Source organism: Leucoraja erinacea, unplaced genomic scaffold (assembly GCF_028641065.1).
Source record: "Leucoraja erinacea ecotype New England unplaced genomic scaffold, Leri_hhj_1 Leri_97S, whole genome shotgun sequence".
NCBI lineage: Eukaryota > Metazoa > Chordata > Chondrichthyes > Rajiformes > Rajidae > Leucoraja > Leucoraja erinaceus.
Genome location: NW_026576927.1, coordinates 370,001 through 387,489, shown reverse-complemented (window position 1 = coordinate 387,489; position 17,489 = coordinate 370,001). Strand labels below are relative to the sequence as shown.

The window sequence follows — 17,489 nt, the reverse complement described above, 5'->3', positions numbered from 1 at the left end:
TAGAAATATCTTTCTTCTTGGTATTGAAAGTGTGTTTTGTTTGTATGACTTGTGTGATCATTGTATTACATATGTATCTTATATTTTGAGGGGTGGTCATTGATAATTGAGCCTACTGGGGTTTTGCTGTGTTGAAATAAAATAATTCTAAACAAGGTTATACCACAGGCAAACAAAGGTTGTAAAATGAGGCCAGGGAAGGGGGATCATGTGGCTGTTGTTGTAAATCACCAGAAGGACTCAGATGGTTGGTTACTAGTTTGTCATACCCTCTGTATCTGAAATGTCTATTACCTATAGAAACATAGAAATTAGGTGCAGGAGTAGGCCATTCGGCCCTTCGAGCCTGCACCGCCATTCAATATGATCATGGCTGATCATCCAACTCAGTATCCCGTACCTGCCTTCTCTCCATACCCCCTGACCCCCTTAGCCACATCTAACTCCCTCTTAAATATAGCCAATGAACTGGCCTCGACTACCCTCCGTGTTACTCGGCAAGAGAGTTCCAGAGATTCCCCACTCTCCGTGTGAAAAAAGTTCTTCTCATCTCGGTTTTAAAGGATTTCCCCCTTATCCTTAAGCTGTGACCCCTTGTCCTGGACTTGCCCCCCTTGTCCTATATAACGCAATGAGTTTGTATCAAAGTCAATAATTCTCTGGATCTGCCCCGGAGCTTCTAGCTCTGTGTCGGAAGGTTCAAAGAATTGTCTCAGTACTGAATAAAGAATCAATTTCAACAGCTACAAGCGTTTGAGTCAAGTTTTCGTGACTTAAATTGACAAAAGAACTCAGTTTAACAATAGTCCCAGCCTCAACTACCTCCTCCGGCAGCTCGTTCCATACACGTGGAAAAAGTTACCCCTCAGATTCCTATTAACTCTTTCCCCCTTCACCTTGAACCTGTGTCCTCTGGTCCTCGATTCCCCTACTCTGGGCAAGGGACTCTGTGCGTCTACCCGACCTATTCCCCTCATGATTGTGTACACCTCTATAAGATCTCCCCTCATCCTCCTGCGCTCCATGGAATAGAGACCCAGCCTACTCAACCTCTCCCTCTAGTCCTGGCAACATCCTCGCAAAACATTCCGTGTTCTAGTCACACAGCACGGAAACAGGCCCTTCGGCCCAACTTGCCCATGCCAACCAGCATGCCCACTGCACTCGTCCCACCTGCCCATGTTTGGCCCATACAACCTGCTGCAACCACCTCCTCTGGCAGCTCGTTCCACATAAGTTCATAAGTGATAGGAGCAGAATTAGGCCATTCGGCCCATCAAGTCTACTCTGCCATTCAATCATAGCTGATCTATCTCTCCCTCCAAACCCCATTCTTCCTGCCTTCTCCCCATAACCCCCGACACCCGCACTAATCAAGAATCTATCTATCTCTGCCTTAAATATATCCACTGACTTGTGGCCTCCACAGCCGTCTGTGGCAAAGAATTCCACAGATTTACTTACCACTGCGTGAAAAGTCTGTCTTTCTCATAGAATGATACAACGTGGAAACAGGCCCTTCGGCCCAACTTGCCCACACCTACATACATGCCCAATCTACATTTGTCCCACCTGCCCACATTTGGCCCATATCACTCTAAGCCAGTCTTATCCATGCAGATGCTGGCTTCCATTGAAGAAAGACACAAAGTGCTGGAGTAACTCAGCGGGACAGGCAGCATCTCTGGAGAGAAGGAAGGGGTGACGTTTCTCGTCGAGAACCTTCTTCAGACTGCTCACCTGCACGTGTAAGGGTTTGGACACGCTAGAGGCAGGAAACATGTTCCCGATGTTGGGGGAGTCCAGAACCAGGGGCCACACACACAGTTTAAGAATAAGGGGTAAGCCATTTAGAACGGAGATGAGGAAACACTTTTTCTCACAGAGAGTGGTGAGTCTGTGGAATTCTCTGCCTCAGAGGGCGGTGGAGGCCGTTTCTCTGGATACTTTCAAGAGAGAGCTAGATAGGGCTCTTAAAGATAGCGGAGTCAGGGGATATGGGGAGAAGGCAGGAACGGGGTACTGATTGTGGATGATCAGCCATGATCACATTGAATGGCGGTGCAGCCTATAAGGGCCGAATGGCCTCCTCCTGCACCTGTTGTCTATCTCTCTAAACCTGTCCTATCTATGTACCTGTTTAAATGTCTTTGAAACATTGTTATAGTGTGTGCAACTAATTTAGTTTAGTTTAGAGTGTTGAAACAGGCCCTTCGGCCCATCGAGCCCGTGCTGACCAGTGATCACCCTGGCACTATCCTACACACTAGGGATAATTTGCAATGTTATCAAAGCCAATTAACCTACAAACCTGCACGTCTTTGGAGTGTGGGAGGAAACCGGAGCACCCAGAGAAAACCCACGCAGGTCACGGGGAGAACATGCAAACTCCGTACAGACAGCACCCGTAGTCGGGAAGGTACCCGGGTCTCCGGCGCTGTGAGGCAGCAGCTCTACCCGCTGCACCGGCGTGCCGACACAAGGGCATGTTCTGCAATCTGTCTCGTCCCCTTTGCTCCACCTTTTCCACCCGAGTTCGAGGGGATTGTATTTATGTGCAGTGTGCCTGATTACATCCATAAGCACGCAGAACAAGGCTGTTCACTGTACCTCGGTACACAGGAATATACTAAACATGAGCCTGTATTAAACACTCCAGAGCTTGGGCCCACACCTCTCCCCTTCCCTCCTCCTCTCTCTTCCCCCTTCCCCCCCTCATTCTCTCCCTCTGTCTCTCCCATTCTCCCTCCCTTCCCACATTTCTCTCTTTCCTCCCCCCTACATTCTCTCTCCCTCCCTCTCTTCCTCCTCTCACATTCTATCTCTCTCCCTCCCTGTCCCTCTCTCCCTCCCCTACCTTCCCCCACCTTCTCTCCCTCTCTCCCATTCTCTCTCTCTCTCTCCCTCTTCCCTCCCTCCACCCCTCTCCCCCTCTCTCTCTCTCTCTCTCTCTCCCTCTCCCTCTCCCTCTCTCTCTCCCTCCCTCTCTCCCCCTCTCCCCCCCCTCCTCTCTCCCCCCTCTCTCCCCCCCTCTCCCTCCCCCCTCCCCCCTCTCTCCCCCCCCCCCCCCCCCCCCCCCCCCCTCCCCCTCCCCCCCACTCACCGTTGCCAGCCCCCGGCCATGTTGGGTTGAGGGGTAATGTTGGCATCATGGGTGGTCCAGCAGGGGGGAACATGGTGGGGGGGTAGCCACTGTTGCCAGCGGGGGGGTAGGGAGGGGTTTCCCCGGGTGGGTAGGCGGGGCCCATGCCGGGGGGGTAGGGTCCAGGAACATCGTAGCCCGGCCCCCCATGTCGGGGTGGGTACAGTGGGTCGACGGCCTCCTCGTAGCTCGGTGGAGCGGTGGGTGTTGCCATGGTCACCGGGTCCTGATCTCCTTCGCAACACGGTCTGGAAGAGACGGAACAGAATAAACAAACATAGAAACATAGACAATATGTGCAGGAGTAGAGGCCATTCGGCCCTTCGAGCCAGCATCGCCGTTCAATGTGATCATGGCTGATCATCCACAATCAGTACCCCGTCCCTGCCTTCTCCCCATATCCCCTGACTCCGCTATCTTTAAGAGCCCTATCTAACTCTCTCTTGAAAGCATCCACAGAACCAGCCACCTTCGCCCTCCGAGGCAGAGAATCCCACAGACTCACAACTCTCTGTGCGAAAAAAGTGTTTCCTCATCTCCGTTCTAAATGGCCGACCTCTTATTCTTAAACTGTGTGTGTGGCCCCTGGTTCTGGACTCCCCCAACATCGGGAACATGTTTCCTGCCTCTAGCGTGTCCAAGCCCTTAACAATCTTATATGGTTTCAATGAGATATTCTCTCATCCTTCTAAACTCCAGAGTGTACAAGCCCAGCCGCTCCATTCAAGAGAGGGCTATCTTTAGTACATCATTACAATCGAGCCAGTTACATCATAACTTTTTAGTGGAAGGTAAAGCCAGTAAAGTCCGATCAAGGATTGTCCGAGGTGGACAAAAATGCTGGAGAGACTCAGCGGGTGAGGCAGCATCTATGGAGCGAAGGAACAGGTGACATTTCGGCACTCGAGACCCTTCCTCAGACTGAAGGAGGGTCTCGACCCGAAACGTGGCTCCGTAGATGCTGTCTCACCCGCTGAGTTTCTCCAGCATTTCTGTCCACCTTCGATTTTTCCAGCATCTGCAGTTCTTTCTCAAACAAAGAGATTAACAAAGAAACATAGAAACATAGACAATAGGTGCAGGAGTAGGCCATTCGGCCCTTCGAGCCTGCACCGGCATACAATATGATCATGGCTGATCATCCAACTCAGTATCCCGTACCTGCCTTCTCTCCATACCCTCTGATCCCCTTATCCACAAGGGCCACATCTAACTCCCTCTTAAATATAGCCAATGAACTGGCCTCAACTGCCCTCTGTGGCAGAGGGAAGAGAGTTCCAGAGATTCACCACTCTCTGCGTGAAAAAAATTCTTCTCATCTCGGTTTTAAAGGATTTCCCCCTTATCCTTAAGCTGTGACCCCTTGTCCTGGACTTCCCCAACATCAGGAACAATCTTCCTGCATCTAGCCTGTCCAACCCCTTAAGAACTTTGTAAGTTTCTATAAGATCCCCTCTCAATCTCCTAAATTCTAGAGAGTATAAACCAAGTCTATCCAGTCTTTCTTCATAAGACAGTCCTGACATCCCAGGAATCAGTCTGATGAACCGTCTCTGCACTCCCTCTATGGCAATAATGTCCTTCCTCAGATTAAGTCTGCGGGTCACCAAATGAGGTTGGAGGGTCACACATGTACGGGTTGGGCCGAAGGGCCTGTTTCCGTGCTGTACCACTCTGTGACTCGATCCTTGCTGCCACCCACGCTGTGTTACTCGTGTGTTCTTTTGACTCCCAGACTATCGTTACTTTTGGTTTAAGTTTCAGCAGGGCGGTGCCAAGCAGCTTGTCTGTTGGCCCGTGTTGCTAAACTACCCGAGTGAGGTCACTGCCTCACAGACGTGTTTACATTGTGTCCTGGAACTCCCACAGCCTTGTTCCGTCACACACCATCCCTGGATTATTTACTTGGCCTCTGCCACATTTATATCCAGTTTAGTTTATCATCTGTGGAATTCTCTGCCTCAGAGGGCGGTGGAGGCCAGTTCTCTGAATGCTTTCAAGAGAGAGCTAGATAGGGCTCTTAACGATAAGTGGAGTCAGGGGATATGGGGAGAAGGCAGGAACGGGGTACTGATTGGGGATGATCAGCCATGATCACATTGAATGGCGGTGCTGGCTCGAAGGGCCGAATGGCCTCTACTCCTGCACCTATTGTCTATTGTCACATCCACCAAGGTACAGTGAAAAGCTTTTTTTGTTGCCTGCTAACCAGTCGGCGAAAATAGACAATAGATGCAGGTGGAGGCCATTTGGCCCTTCGAGCCAGCATCGCCATTCAATGTGATCATGGCTGATCATCCCCAATCAGTATCCCGTTCCTGCCTTCTCCCCATATCCCCTGACTCCGCTATCTTTAAGAGCCCTATCTAGCTCTCTCTTGAAAGTATCCAGAGAACCGGCCTCCAACTTGACGCCATTTAGATAATAATCTCCCTTCCTGTTTTTGCTACCATGTAATCTGCCTTCCTGTTTATGCTGCACTACGTCGGAACGGGTGAGGCGGGGGCCGATCCAACAGTCCCCTCGAGCACGAGCAGTAGCAGCAGCAAATACGGGACAAGGGTGGTCCCGTACGGGACAAAACCAATATAGCCCCAATGTACGGGATGTCCCGGCTAATACGGGACAGTTGGCGACCCCTCGTTGTCGGAGATGCCAAACCTGTCCGATCTAGGGGCCTCCCCACTTCATTGTCGCCCGCGGTGACTCTTATGGGTCAGTAAACACGGCCTTCAAACAAAGGCTCCAGAGTTCCACAGCTGGACCGTCCAGGACATCGGAGATGGGTTGGATTAGACATTAGATCTTCATACTAATAATAATAATAATAATATATTTTATTGCCATTGCACGTTAGTGCAACGAGATTTAGTCTGCAGTTTCCATGTCAGGACTGTCTTATGAAGAAAGACTGGATAGACTTGGTTTATACTCTCTAGAATTTAGGAGATTGAGAGGGGATCTCATAGAAACTTACAAAATTCTTAAGGGGTTGGACAGGCTAGATGCAGGAAGATTGTTCCCGATGTTGGGGAAGTCCAGGACAAGGGGTCACAGCTTAAGGATAAGGGGGAAATCCTTTAAAACCGAGATGAGGAGAACTTTTTTCACACAGAGAGTGGTGACTCTCTGGAACTCTCTGCCGCAGAGGGTAGTCGAGGCCACAGTTCATTGGCTATATTTAAGAGGGAGTTAGATGTGGCCCTTGTGGCTAGGGGGATCAGGGGGTATGGAGAGAAGGCAGGTACGGGATACTTAGTTGGATGATCAGCCATGATCATATTGAATGGCGGTGCAGGCTCGAAGGGCCGAATGGCCTACTCCTGCACCTAATTTCTATGTTTCTATCTCCATCTACGGGGAAAGTGTGGACAGAGTGTCCAGCTTTAAGTTTCTGGGCACTCAAATTTCAGAGGACCTCACATGGTCCACCAACACCGCTGCGCTGGTCAAGAAGGCACAGCAACGACTGTTTTTCCTGAGGACATTAAAAAAGACTGGTCTGCCCCAACAGCTGCTGACAACGTTCTACCGCTGCACCACAGAGAGCATATTAACATATGGCATTTCTGTGTGGTATCTCAGCTGCATGGAGGCGGAGAGGAGAGCTCTTCAGCGCGTCGTCCACAGAGCGCAGAGGATCATTGGGACACAGCTACCAGCCTTGGAGGGCATCTACCACACACACGGTGCCGCAGGAAGGCCGTCAGCATCCATAAAGACTCCTCACACCCTTGTAACGGACTGTTCGAACTACTTCCCTCCGGCAGACGTTACAAGGCCTTCTACGCCCGAACCTCCAGACTCAGAAACGGCTTCATTCCCAGAGCTACAGCGGCTCTGAACCGGCCCTGCTGAGTGCCCCCCATCCTCCCAGGACTGTCTCCCTCGGATGGTCACAACACACAGCTTATTTATTTATTTTACTCTTCTTTTACAACGGTTACATAGAAACATAGAAACATAGAAATTAGGTGCAGGAGTAGGCCATTCGGCCCTTCAAGCCTGCACCGCCATTCAATATGATCATGGCTGATCATCCAACTCAGTATCCCGTACCTGCCTTCTCTCCGTACCCCCTGATCCCTTTAGCCACAAGGGCCACATCTAACTCCCTCTTAAATATAGCCAATGAACTGTGGCCTCAACTACCCTCTGCGGCAGAGAGTTCCAAAGAGTCACCACTCTCTGTGTGAAAAAAGTTCTCCTCATCTCGGTTTTAAAGGAAGACTGACTCTAGCAGTTTCCAATCTTCAGGAACTACTCCAGAATCTAAAGAGTTTTGAAAGATTATTACTAATGCATCCACTATTTCTGGAGCTACTTCCTTAAGTACTCTGGGATGCAGCCTATCTGGCCCTGGGGATTTATCGGCCTTTAATCCATTCAATTTACCCACCATCACTTCCCGGCTAACCTGGATTTCACTCAATTCCTCCAACTCCTTTGACCCGCGGTCCCCTGTTATTTCCGGCAAATTATTTATGTCTTCCTTAGTGAAGACGGAACCAAAGTAGTTATTCAATTGGCCCGCCATATCCTTGTTCCCCATGATCAACTCACCTGTTTCTGACTGCAAGGGACCTACATTTGTTTTAACTAATCTCTTTCTTTTCACATATCTATAAAAACAGTCAGTTTTTATGTTCCCTGCCAGTTTTCTTTCATAATCTATTTTCCTTTCCTAATTAAGCCCTTTGTCCTCCTCTGCTGGTCTTTGAATTTCTCCCAGTCCTCCGGTATGCTGCTTTTTCTGGCTAATTTGTACGCATCATCCTTCGCTTTGATACTATCCCTGATTTCCCTTGTTATCCATGGATGTACTAACTTCCCTGATTTATTCTTTTGCCAAACTGGGATGAACAATTTTTGTAGTTCATCCATGCAGTCTTTAAATGTCTTCCATTGCATATCCACCGTCAACCCTTTTAGAATTAATTGCCAGTCAATCTTGGCCAATTCACGTCTCATACCCTCAAAGTTACCTTTCTTTAAGTTCAGAACCATTGTTTCTGAATTAACAATGTCACTCTCCATCCTAATGAAGAACTCAACCATATTATGGTCACTCTTGCCCAAGGGGGCACGTACAACAAGATTGCTAACTAACCCTTCCTCATTACTCAATACCCAGTCTAAAATAGCCAGCTCTCTCGTTGGTTCCTCTACATGTGATTTAGATAACTATCCCGCATACATTCCAAGAAAAGAGATTGGGGCGTATTCTCCATTATGGGACCTCCTGAAGTCAATAATCAGCTCCTTGGTCTTGGAGGTGTTTAGTGACAAGTTGTTACGTGTGCACCAGTCTGCCAGGTTCTGCACCTCCGCTCTGTATTTTGTTTCATCACCGTTGGTGATCAGCCCAATCACTGTTGTGTCGTCTGCAAACTTCAAGATGGTGTTGGTGTCGAATGCAGGATCACAGTCGTGAGTGAAGAGGGAGTAGAGCATGGGGCTAAGTACACAGCCCTGTGGTGTGCCGGTGCTCAGGGTGATAGTGGAGGACAGGTGCGGGCCCAGTCTCACTGCCTGCGGTCGCTCCGTAGGAAAGTTCAGGATCCAATCGCATATCGGTGAGCTGAGGCCTAGCTGGTGGAGTTTGGTGGGGATGCCCGTAATTCATAGATGGGAAAGTTGTCTGTCGGAGCAGGTTGAACAAACCGTGCAAACCGTGCAAATCCTGCACCAATACACAATGGCACCCGATAATTCATAATCACCTCAAATTTGAGGAATGTCCTAATTTGAGGAAGGACATTCTTGCTATTGACGGAGCCCAGCGTAGGTTCACCAGCTTAATTCCCGGGATGGCGGGACTGTCATATGCTGAGAGAATGTAGCGGCTGGGCTTGTACACTCTGGAGTTTAGAAGGATGAGAGGGTATCTCATTGAAACATATAAAATTGTTAAGGGCTTGGACACGCTAGAGGCAGGAAACATGTTCCCGATATTGGGGGAGTCCAGAACCAGGGGCCACACAGTTTAAGAATAAGGGGTAAGCCATTTAGAACAGAGACGAGGAAACACTTTTTCTCACAGAGAGTGGTGAGTCTGTGGAATTCTCTGCCTCAGAGGGCGGTGGAGGCCGGTTCTCTGGATGCTTTCAAGAGAGAGTTAGATAGGGCTCTTAAAGAGAGCGGAGTCAGGGGATATGGGGAGAAGGCAGGAACGGGGTACTGATTGGGGATGATCAGCCATGATCACATTGAATGGCGGTGCTGGCTCGAAGGGCCGAATGGCCTACTCCTGCACCTATTGTCTATTGGCAAATGGAAACATAGAAATTTGGTGCAGGAGTAGGCCATTCGGCCCTTCGAGCCTGCACCATTCGCCATTCAATATATACACGGAGTCACAGAATGATACAACGTGGAAACAGGCCCTTCGGCCCAACTCGCCCGCACCGGCCATCAATGTCCCAGCTACACTCGTCCCACCTGCCTGCGCTTGGTCCATATCCCTCCAAACCTGTCCTATCCATGGACCTGTCTGACTGTTTCTTAAAAGATACGATAGTCCCGGCCTCAACTACCTCCTTCGGCAGCTCGTTCCGTACACCCACCACCCTCTGTGTGGAAAAAGTTACCCCTTGGATTCCTGTTAAATCTTTCCCCCTTCACCTTGAACCTGTGTCCTCTGGTCCTCGATTCCCCTACTCTGGGCAAGAGACTCTGTGCGTCTGTCTACCCGATCTATTCCTCTCAGGATTTTGTTCATTTAACACAAGTAAACATGCATCTCCCACTCTCCCTCTGTCGTTCTCCCCTCCCTATCCTGTTCCCTTCTCTGACTGTGTCTCTCTCTCCCCTCCCTTTCTGTCTCCCAGCAACTATCTTTCTGTCTCTCCCCCGTCTCTCTCTCTCTCTTTGTAGCCTCTCTTTTATCTCTCTGCACTCTCTCTCTCTCTCCCTGCCTTTCTCTCCCTAACTGTCTCTCTCGCTCCCCATCTCTCTCTCTCCCCCTCTGTGTGTGTGTGCAAAGATCTTATAGCGAAGCCTTCGCTATAAGATCTTTGTGTGTGTGTGTGTGTGTGTGTGTGTGTGTGTGTGTGTGTGTGTGTGTGTGTGTGTGTGTGTGTGTGTGTGTGTGTGTGTGTGTGTGTGTGTGTGTGTGTGTGTGTCTCTCTCTCTCTCTCTCTCCTCTCTCTCTCCCCCCCTCCCCCCACTCTCTCTCTGTTTTAGGGAGGAGGTTTACAAACTTTTCGGCCTAAATTGTTCCAAACATTCTTCGCTCAGCAACGCCCAGCCCAGTGACGACTGAGTCATCAGACTTGGCCTGATCTGAGCCTCCGTCACTACACCCGACCAGCTCTCCCACTTGGAGATCCACACATCAATGCGGGTCCTGTCTGGAGGGGCTGTAGCAAGTAAGAATTTGGAAAGAAAGATAGAAAGAACTGCAGATGCTCGACACAAAAAAAGACACAAAGTGCTGGAGTAACTCTGCAGGACAGGACAGTCTTGACCAGTAACGTCACCCATTCCTTCTCTCCAGAGATGCTGCCTGTCCCGCTGAGTTACTCCAGCTTTTTGCGTCTATCTTAATAGACAATAGGTGGAGGAGGAGGCCATTCAGCCCTTCGAGCCAGCACCGCCATTCAATGTGATCATGGCTGATCATCCCCAATCAGTACCGCGTTCCTGCCTTCTCTCCATATCCCCTGACTCCGCTATCTTTAAGAGCCCTATCTAGCTCTCTCTTGAAAGCCTCCAGAGAGCCGGCCTCCCCCGCCCTCGGAGGCAGAGAATTCCACAGACTCACAACTCTCTGTGTGGAAAAAGTGTTTCCTCATCTCTGATCTAAATGGCTTGCCCCTTATTCTTAAACTGTGGCCCCTTGGTTCTGGATTCCCCCAACATCGGGAACATGTTTCCTGCCTCCAATCCTTTAACAATCATATATGTTTCAATGAGATCTCCTCTCATCCTTGTAAGCATCCAGAGAACCAGCCTCCACTGAGGCAGAGAATTCCACAGACTCACCACTCACTGTGAGAAAAAGTGTTTCCTCATCTCCGTTCTAAATGGCTTACTGCTTAGTCTCACAGAATTTGTTTAGTTGAGTTCAGTTCATTGCCCCGTGTACCGAGGTACAGTGAAAAGCTTCTGTTGTGTGCTAACCAGTCAGCGGAAAGACAATACATGATTACAATCGAGCCGTCCACAGTGTACAGATACAGGATAAAGGGAATAACGTTTAGTGCAAGGTAAAGCCAGCAAAGTCTGATCAAGGATAGTCCGAGGGTCTCCAATGAGGAGAAAGTCAATAGACAATAGATGCAGAAGGAGGCCATTCGGCCCTTTGAGCCAGCACCGCCATTCAATGCAATCATGGCTGATCATCCCCAATCAGTCGTTCACCACTGCTCTCTGGTTGTATAATTTGTGTCTTCGAGTGGAACGTACACCCTCAAACAAATGGAATACAGTGCAGCAAAGTGTGGAGTCGTGCATTTTGGTCATAGGGATAAAGGCGCAGACTATTCTCGAAATGGAGAGAGAATTCAGAGATCGGAGGAGCAAAGGGACTTGGGAGCTGGTGCAGGATTCCCAAAAGGTTAATTTGCAAGTCTAATCAGTAGTAAGGAAGTCAAACAAAATGCTAGCATTTATTTCAAGAGGGCTTGTATACAAAAACAGGGATGCAACGCTGAGGCTCTATAAGGCGCTGGTCAGGCCACATGTGGAGTATTGTGAGCAGTTTTGGGCCCCGTATCTGAGGAAGGGATGTGCCGGCTCTGGGAGAGGATCCAGAAGAGGTTTACAAGAATGATCCCAGGAATGAGTGGGTTAACATATGATGAATGAGTGAATGAATGAATGCGTTTATTGTATTCACATACAAGGAATTTGCCTTGGTGCTCCACCCACAAGTGACAACAGGACATACAGTGACAGTGAGGAATGACACATAAAACATTAAACATGATGAGCGTTTGTCGGCACTGGGCCTGTACTCACTGGAGTTTAGAAGAATGAGGGGGGGACCTCATTGAAACGTACATAATAGTGAAAGGCCTGGATAGAGTGGATGTGGAGAGGATGTTTCCACTAGTGGGTGAGTCTAGGACCAGAGGGCACAGCCTCAGAATTAAAGGACGTTCCTTTAGGAAGGAGATGAGGAGGAATTTCTTTAGTCAGAGGGTGGTGAATCTGTGGAATTCTTTGCCACAGATGGCTGTGGAGGCCACAAGTCAGTGGATATTTTTAAGGCAGAGATAGATAGATTCTTGATTAGTGCGGGTGTCAGGGATTATGGGGAGAAGGCAGGAGAATGGGGTTAGGAGGGAGAGATGGATCAGCCATGATTGAATGGCGGAGTAGACTCGATGGGCCGAATGGCCTAATTCTGCTCCTATCATTTATGAACTATGAACTATCCCGGCAACCCTTCTCAGCATCCACCATTCAGGGAGTGCAGCATAGGTTCACCAGGTTAATTCCCGGGATGGCGGGACTGACATATTATGAAAGAATGGGTCGAATGGGCTTACATTCACTGGTATTTAGAAGGATGAGAGGGTATACTATGGAAGCATAACATTCTTAAGGGATTGGACAGGCTAGGTGCAGGAAAACTGTTCCCATTGTTGGGGGAGTCCAGAACCAGGGGTCACACAGTTTAAGAATAAGGAGTAAGCCATTTAGGACTGAGATGAGGAAAAGCTTTGTCACTAGAGTTGTGAATCTGTGGAATTCTCTGCCACAGAAGGCAGTGGAGGCCAATTCACTGGATGTATTCAAGAGAGGGTTAGATTTAGTTCTTAGGGCTAACGGAATCAAGGGATATGGGGAGAAGGCAGGCACGGGGTACTGATTGTGGATGATCAGCCAGGATCGTATTGAATGGTGGTGCTGGCTCAAAGGGGCGAATGGCCTCTACTCCTGCACTTATTGTCTATGTTCCTGTACCCTCTCTAATGCTCTCATCTTTGCTGTAACTGGGCTCAGAGCGGCAGCAAGAATTGAGTTGTTATGTTGCCGATACACCTGCAAATTAAACCCTTGAATCGAATGTGCTGACCAAATAAGTTCATAACTTCATGTTATAAGCAGAATTACCCCGTCTACATTAGTCCCCACCTGCCCGCGTTTGGCCCATATCCCTCTGTCCCATCCATGTACCTGTCCAGGTGCCTTTTAAATGTTGCAATGGTAGACAATAGACAATAGATGCAGGAGTAGGCCATTCGGCCCTTCGAGCCAGCACCGCCATTCAATGTGATCTTGGCTGATCATCCCCAATCAGTTCCCCCGTTCCTGCCTTCTCCCCATATCCCCTGACTCCTGATTTTTAAGAGCCCTATCTAGCTCTCTCTTGAAAGCATCCAGAAAACCGGCCTCCACCACCCTCTGAGGCAGAGAATTCCACAGACTCACAACACTCTGTGTGAAAAAGTGTTTTCTCGTCTATGTTCTAAATGGCTTACCCCTTATTCTTAAACTGTGTGGCCCCTGGTTCTGGACTCCCCCAACATCGGGAACATGTTTCCTGCCTCTAGCGTGTCCAAACCCTTAACAAATCTTATATGTTTCAATGAGATAGCCTCTCATCCTTCTAAACTCCAGAGTGTACAAGCCCAGCTGCTCCATTATTTCAGCATATGCCAGTCCCCCCATCCCGGGAATTAACCTTGTAAACCAACGCTGCACTCCCTCAATAGCAAGAATGTCCTTCCTCAAATTAGGGGACCAAAACTGTACACAATACTCCAGGTGTGGTCTCACTAGGGATCTGTATCTGGCTTTGATTGGATTGTGGATCATCACCTTGTTGTGGTGGAGAAGCTTGTGTGGCCCTGAGGTCCTGAGAGCGATGCCGTCTGGATCTATGCTCCTGGTAGGGCCACCCATGGCGGTAAGGTAGAGGGGGAAGTCTCTGACAAAGAGCAATCCAAACAAGACCTCAACGGTGGAACAGGCGGAGGACGATGGCTGACCTTAGTGGAGCTAACGTCACAACGGCTGGGAAGGCGGATGAAGGCTGCAGCAGAAAAGGGTCTCCGGTCGTCTAGGACTCCATGCCACTGGATCCTGACCCAGATCTGTCAAGGACCCCACGTGGGGTGGCTGTCTGTACACCATCGTGAGAGGAATAGATCAGGTAGAGTCTCTTGCCCAGAGTAGGGGCATCGAGGACCAGAGGACATAGGTTCAACAGTTGGACAGGTACATGGATAGGACAGGTTTGGAGGGATATGGACCAAACGCGGGCAGGTGGGACTAGTGTAGATGGGACATGTTGGCCGGTATGGGCAAGTTGGGCCGAAGGGCCTGTTTCCGTGCTGTATCACTCAGGCCCTGTGATACAACAATTTCCAGGGAGTGTCACTGCTCAATACGTCATGGACCAAGCACAAGTGTTCACTAGAGCCCTGTGTTATTTGTGGCACAGTTTCCTTCCTGTTCATGATGTCAAAGCTCCCTTTATCCCAGCTGAGGAGCACTTTCAGCAACAGACTGGTTCCACCAAGATGCAGCACAGAACGCCACAGATCCTTCTTCCCTGTGGCTAGCAAACTGTGCATCCCCCTCCCCCTTCTGTCCTGGGGTAGGCTGAGACTGACTCCCCTCCCCCCCCCCCCCCCCTCCCCAATCTTTGCACACACCCCCCTAGCCTTTCCACCCCTCACTTTAACTTCATTTTTCATGTATTCACTGGAGTTTAGAAGGATGAGGGGATATCTTATAGAAACATATAAAATTATAAAAGGACTGGACAAGCTAGATGCAGGAAAAAATGTTCCCAATGTTGGGCGAGTCCAGAACCAGGGGCCACTGTCTTAGAATAAAGGGGAGGTCATTTAAGACTGAGGTGAGAAAAAACCTTTTCACCCCGGAGAGTTGTGTGTAGGTGTCTCTGTGTGTGTGTGTGTGTGTGTGTGTGTGTGTGTGTGTGTGTGTGTGTGTGTGTGTGTGTGTGTGTGTGTGTTTGTGTGTGTGTGTGTGTGTGTGTGTGTGTTTGTGTGGACTCTGCAATTCTTCTCAAAGCTCCACCACAGAACCTGGGGAATTCCCTGCAAGCACAGCAAAATATAGAGATACAGCGCGGAAACAGGCCCTTCGACCCTCCGAGCCCGTGCCGACCAGCGATCCCCGCACACAAACACTATCCCACACACACTAGGGACAATTTTACATTTATACCAAACCAAAGAATTGGACTTAGCAAAGTGTTCAGCACAAACATTGTGGGCCGAATGGCCTCTTCTTGTGCCATAATCTTATAGAAGCATATAAAATTATAAAAGGACTGGACAAGCCAGATGCAGGAAAAATGCTCCCAATGTTGGGCGAGTCCAGAACCAGGGGCCACTGTCTTAGAATAAAGGGGAGGTCATTTAAGACTGAGGTGAGAAAAATCTTTTTCACCCAGAGAGTTGTGAATTTATGGAATTCCATGCCACATAGGGCAGTGGAGGCCAAGTCACCGGATGGATTTAAGAGAGAGTTAGATAGGGCTCTAGGGGCTGGTGGAGTCAAGGGATATGGGGAGAAGGCAGGCATGGGTTATTGATTGGGGACGATCAGCCATGATCACAATGAATGGCGGTGCTGGCTCGAAGGGCCGAGTGGCCTCCTCCTGCACCTATTTTTCTATGTTTCTGTGTAGTTTGTGTATTTTGTGTTTTTATGACTGTTGGCAGATCAATGTTCTTCCTGGGATCAATAAAGTCCTGTTGTCTTGTATCTACAGCATGTTCATGGCCAGGTTTGGCAACTTGAACGTCCAGGAGCGGAAGAGTTGTGACCACTGCCCAGTCCATCTCCGGCTCTGACCTCCCCACCATTGAAGGGATCTATCGTAGTCGCTGCCTCAAATACGCTACCAACATCATCAAAGACCCACACACCATCCTGGCCACGTTCTCATCTCACCACTGCCAACAGGAAGAAGGTACAGGAGCCTGAACACTGTAACGTCCAGGTTCAGGAACAGCTTCTTCCCCACAGACATTAGGCTATTAAACACTACAGCCTCAGAAGCTAGATAGGGCTCTTAAAGATAACGGAGTCAGGGGATACGGGGAGAAGGCAGGAACGGGGTACTGATTGTGGATGATCAGCCATAATCACATTGAATGGTGGTAGACAATAGACAACAGGTGCAGGAGTAGGCCATTCTGCCCTTCGAGCCAGCACCGCCATTCAATGTGATCATTGCTGATCATCCCCAATCAGTACCCCGTTCCTCCCTTCTCCCCATATCCCCTGACTCCGCTACTTTTAAGAGCCCTATCCAGCTCTGTCTTGAAAGCATCCAGAGAACCGGCCTCCACCGCCCTCTGAGGCAGAGACTCACCACTCTCTGTGAGAAAAAAGTCTCCATTCTAAACGGCTGACTCCTTATTCTTAAACTGTGTGTGGCCCCTGGTTCTGGACTCCCCCAACATCGGGAACATGTTTCCTGCCTCTAGCACGTCCAAACCCTTAATAATCTTATATGTTTCAACACAAATGTCTTATATGTTGTGGTGCTAGCTCAAAGAGCCGAATGGCCTACTCCTGCACCTATTGTCGATGAACCACGACAGAATATTATTATTATTATTGCACTGTTATTGTTTGTTCTTTTTTTCCCTCTGAGTTTTTGGTCTATTATTTGTTATGATTAGATATTGTGTTGTGCTGCAGCAAGCAAGATTTTCATTGTTCTATCTGGAACACATGACAATAAAACACTCTTGAACCTTGTAAAAAGCCGCTGGAAGTCCCTGTTATCTATTTTGACTGCATGTCTCCTGTAACTGCTATGGGAGGTTTGCCACACATCGTGGTGAATAATGTATGCCTTCATAGGCTGTGTGTGCCACTGATAGTCAGGAAGAGTTAGAGTCGGGAAGTTGCGATGTAGCTCAGAGTCCTCGAGCCTTACAGCATGGAAACAGGCCCTTCGGCCAATATTCAAGAGAGAGTTAGATATCGCTCTTAGTCTTAGACTTAACGGAATCAAGGGATAGGGGAGATGCTAGATGCAGGAAGATTGTTCCCGATGTTAGGGAAGTCCAGGACAAGGGGTCACAGCTTAAGGATAAGGGGGAAATCCTTTAAAACCGAGATGAGAAGAACTTTTTTCACACAGAGAGTGGTGAATCTCTGGAACTCTCTGCCACAGAGGGTAGTTGAGGCCAGTTCATTGGCTATATTTAAGAGGTAGTTAGATGTGGCCCTTGTGGCTAAGGGGATCAGGGGGTATGGAGAGAAGGCAGGTACGGGATACTGAGATGGATGATCATCCATGATCATATTGAATGGCGGTGCAGGCTCGAAGGGCCGAATGGCCTACTCCTGCACCTAATTTCTATGTTTCTATGTTTTTCTATGCAGTTGTACAGGGCACTAG

At 49.0% G+C, this 17,489-nt stretch overlaps 1 protein-coding gene across 1 annotated transcript in view; it reads right to left on the bottom strand.

Annotated features, from left to right (window-relative positions):
• Positions 1-3,103: 3,103 nt before the first annotated feature.
• Positions 3,104-17,489, bottom strand: part of LOC129695190 (basic proline-rich protein-like) — a gene marked incomplete at its 3' end in the record, with an annotated part of 20,379 nt that continues 5,993 nt past the window's right edge. Inside the window, exon 3 of the mRNA XM_055631963.1 lies at positions 3,104-3,390. Within this exon, the coding sequence (XP_055487938.1) occupies positions 3,104-3,390 (287 nt within the window). The remainder of the gene's footprint in view (positions 3,391-17,489) is intronic.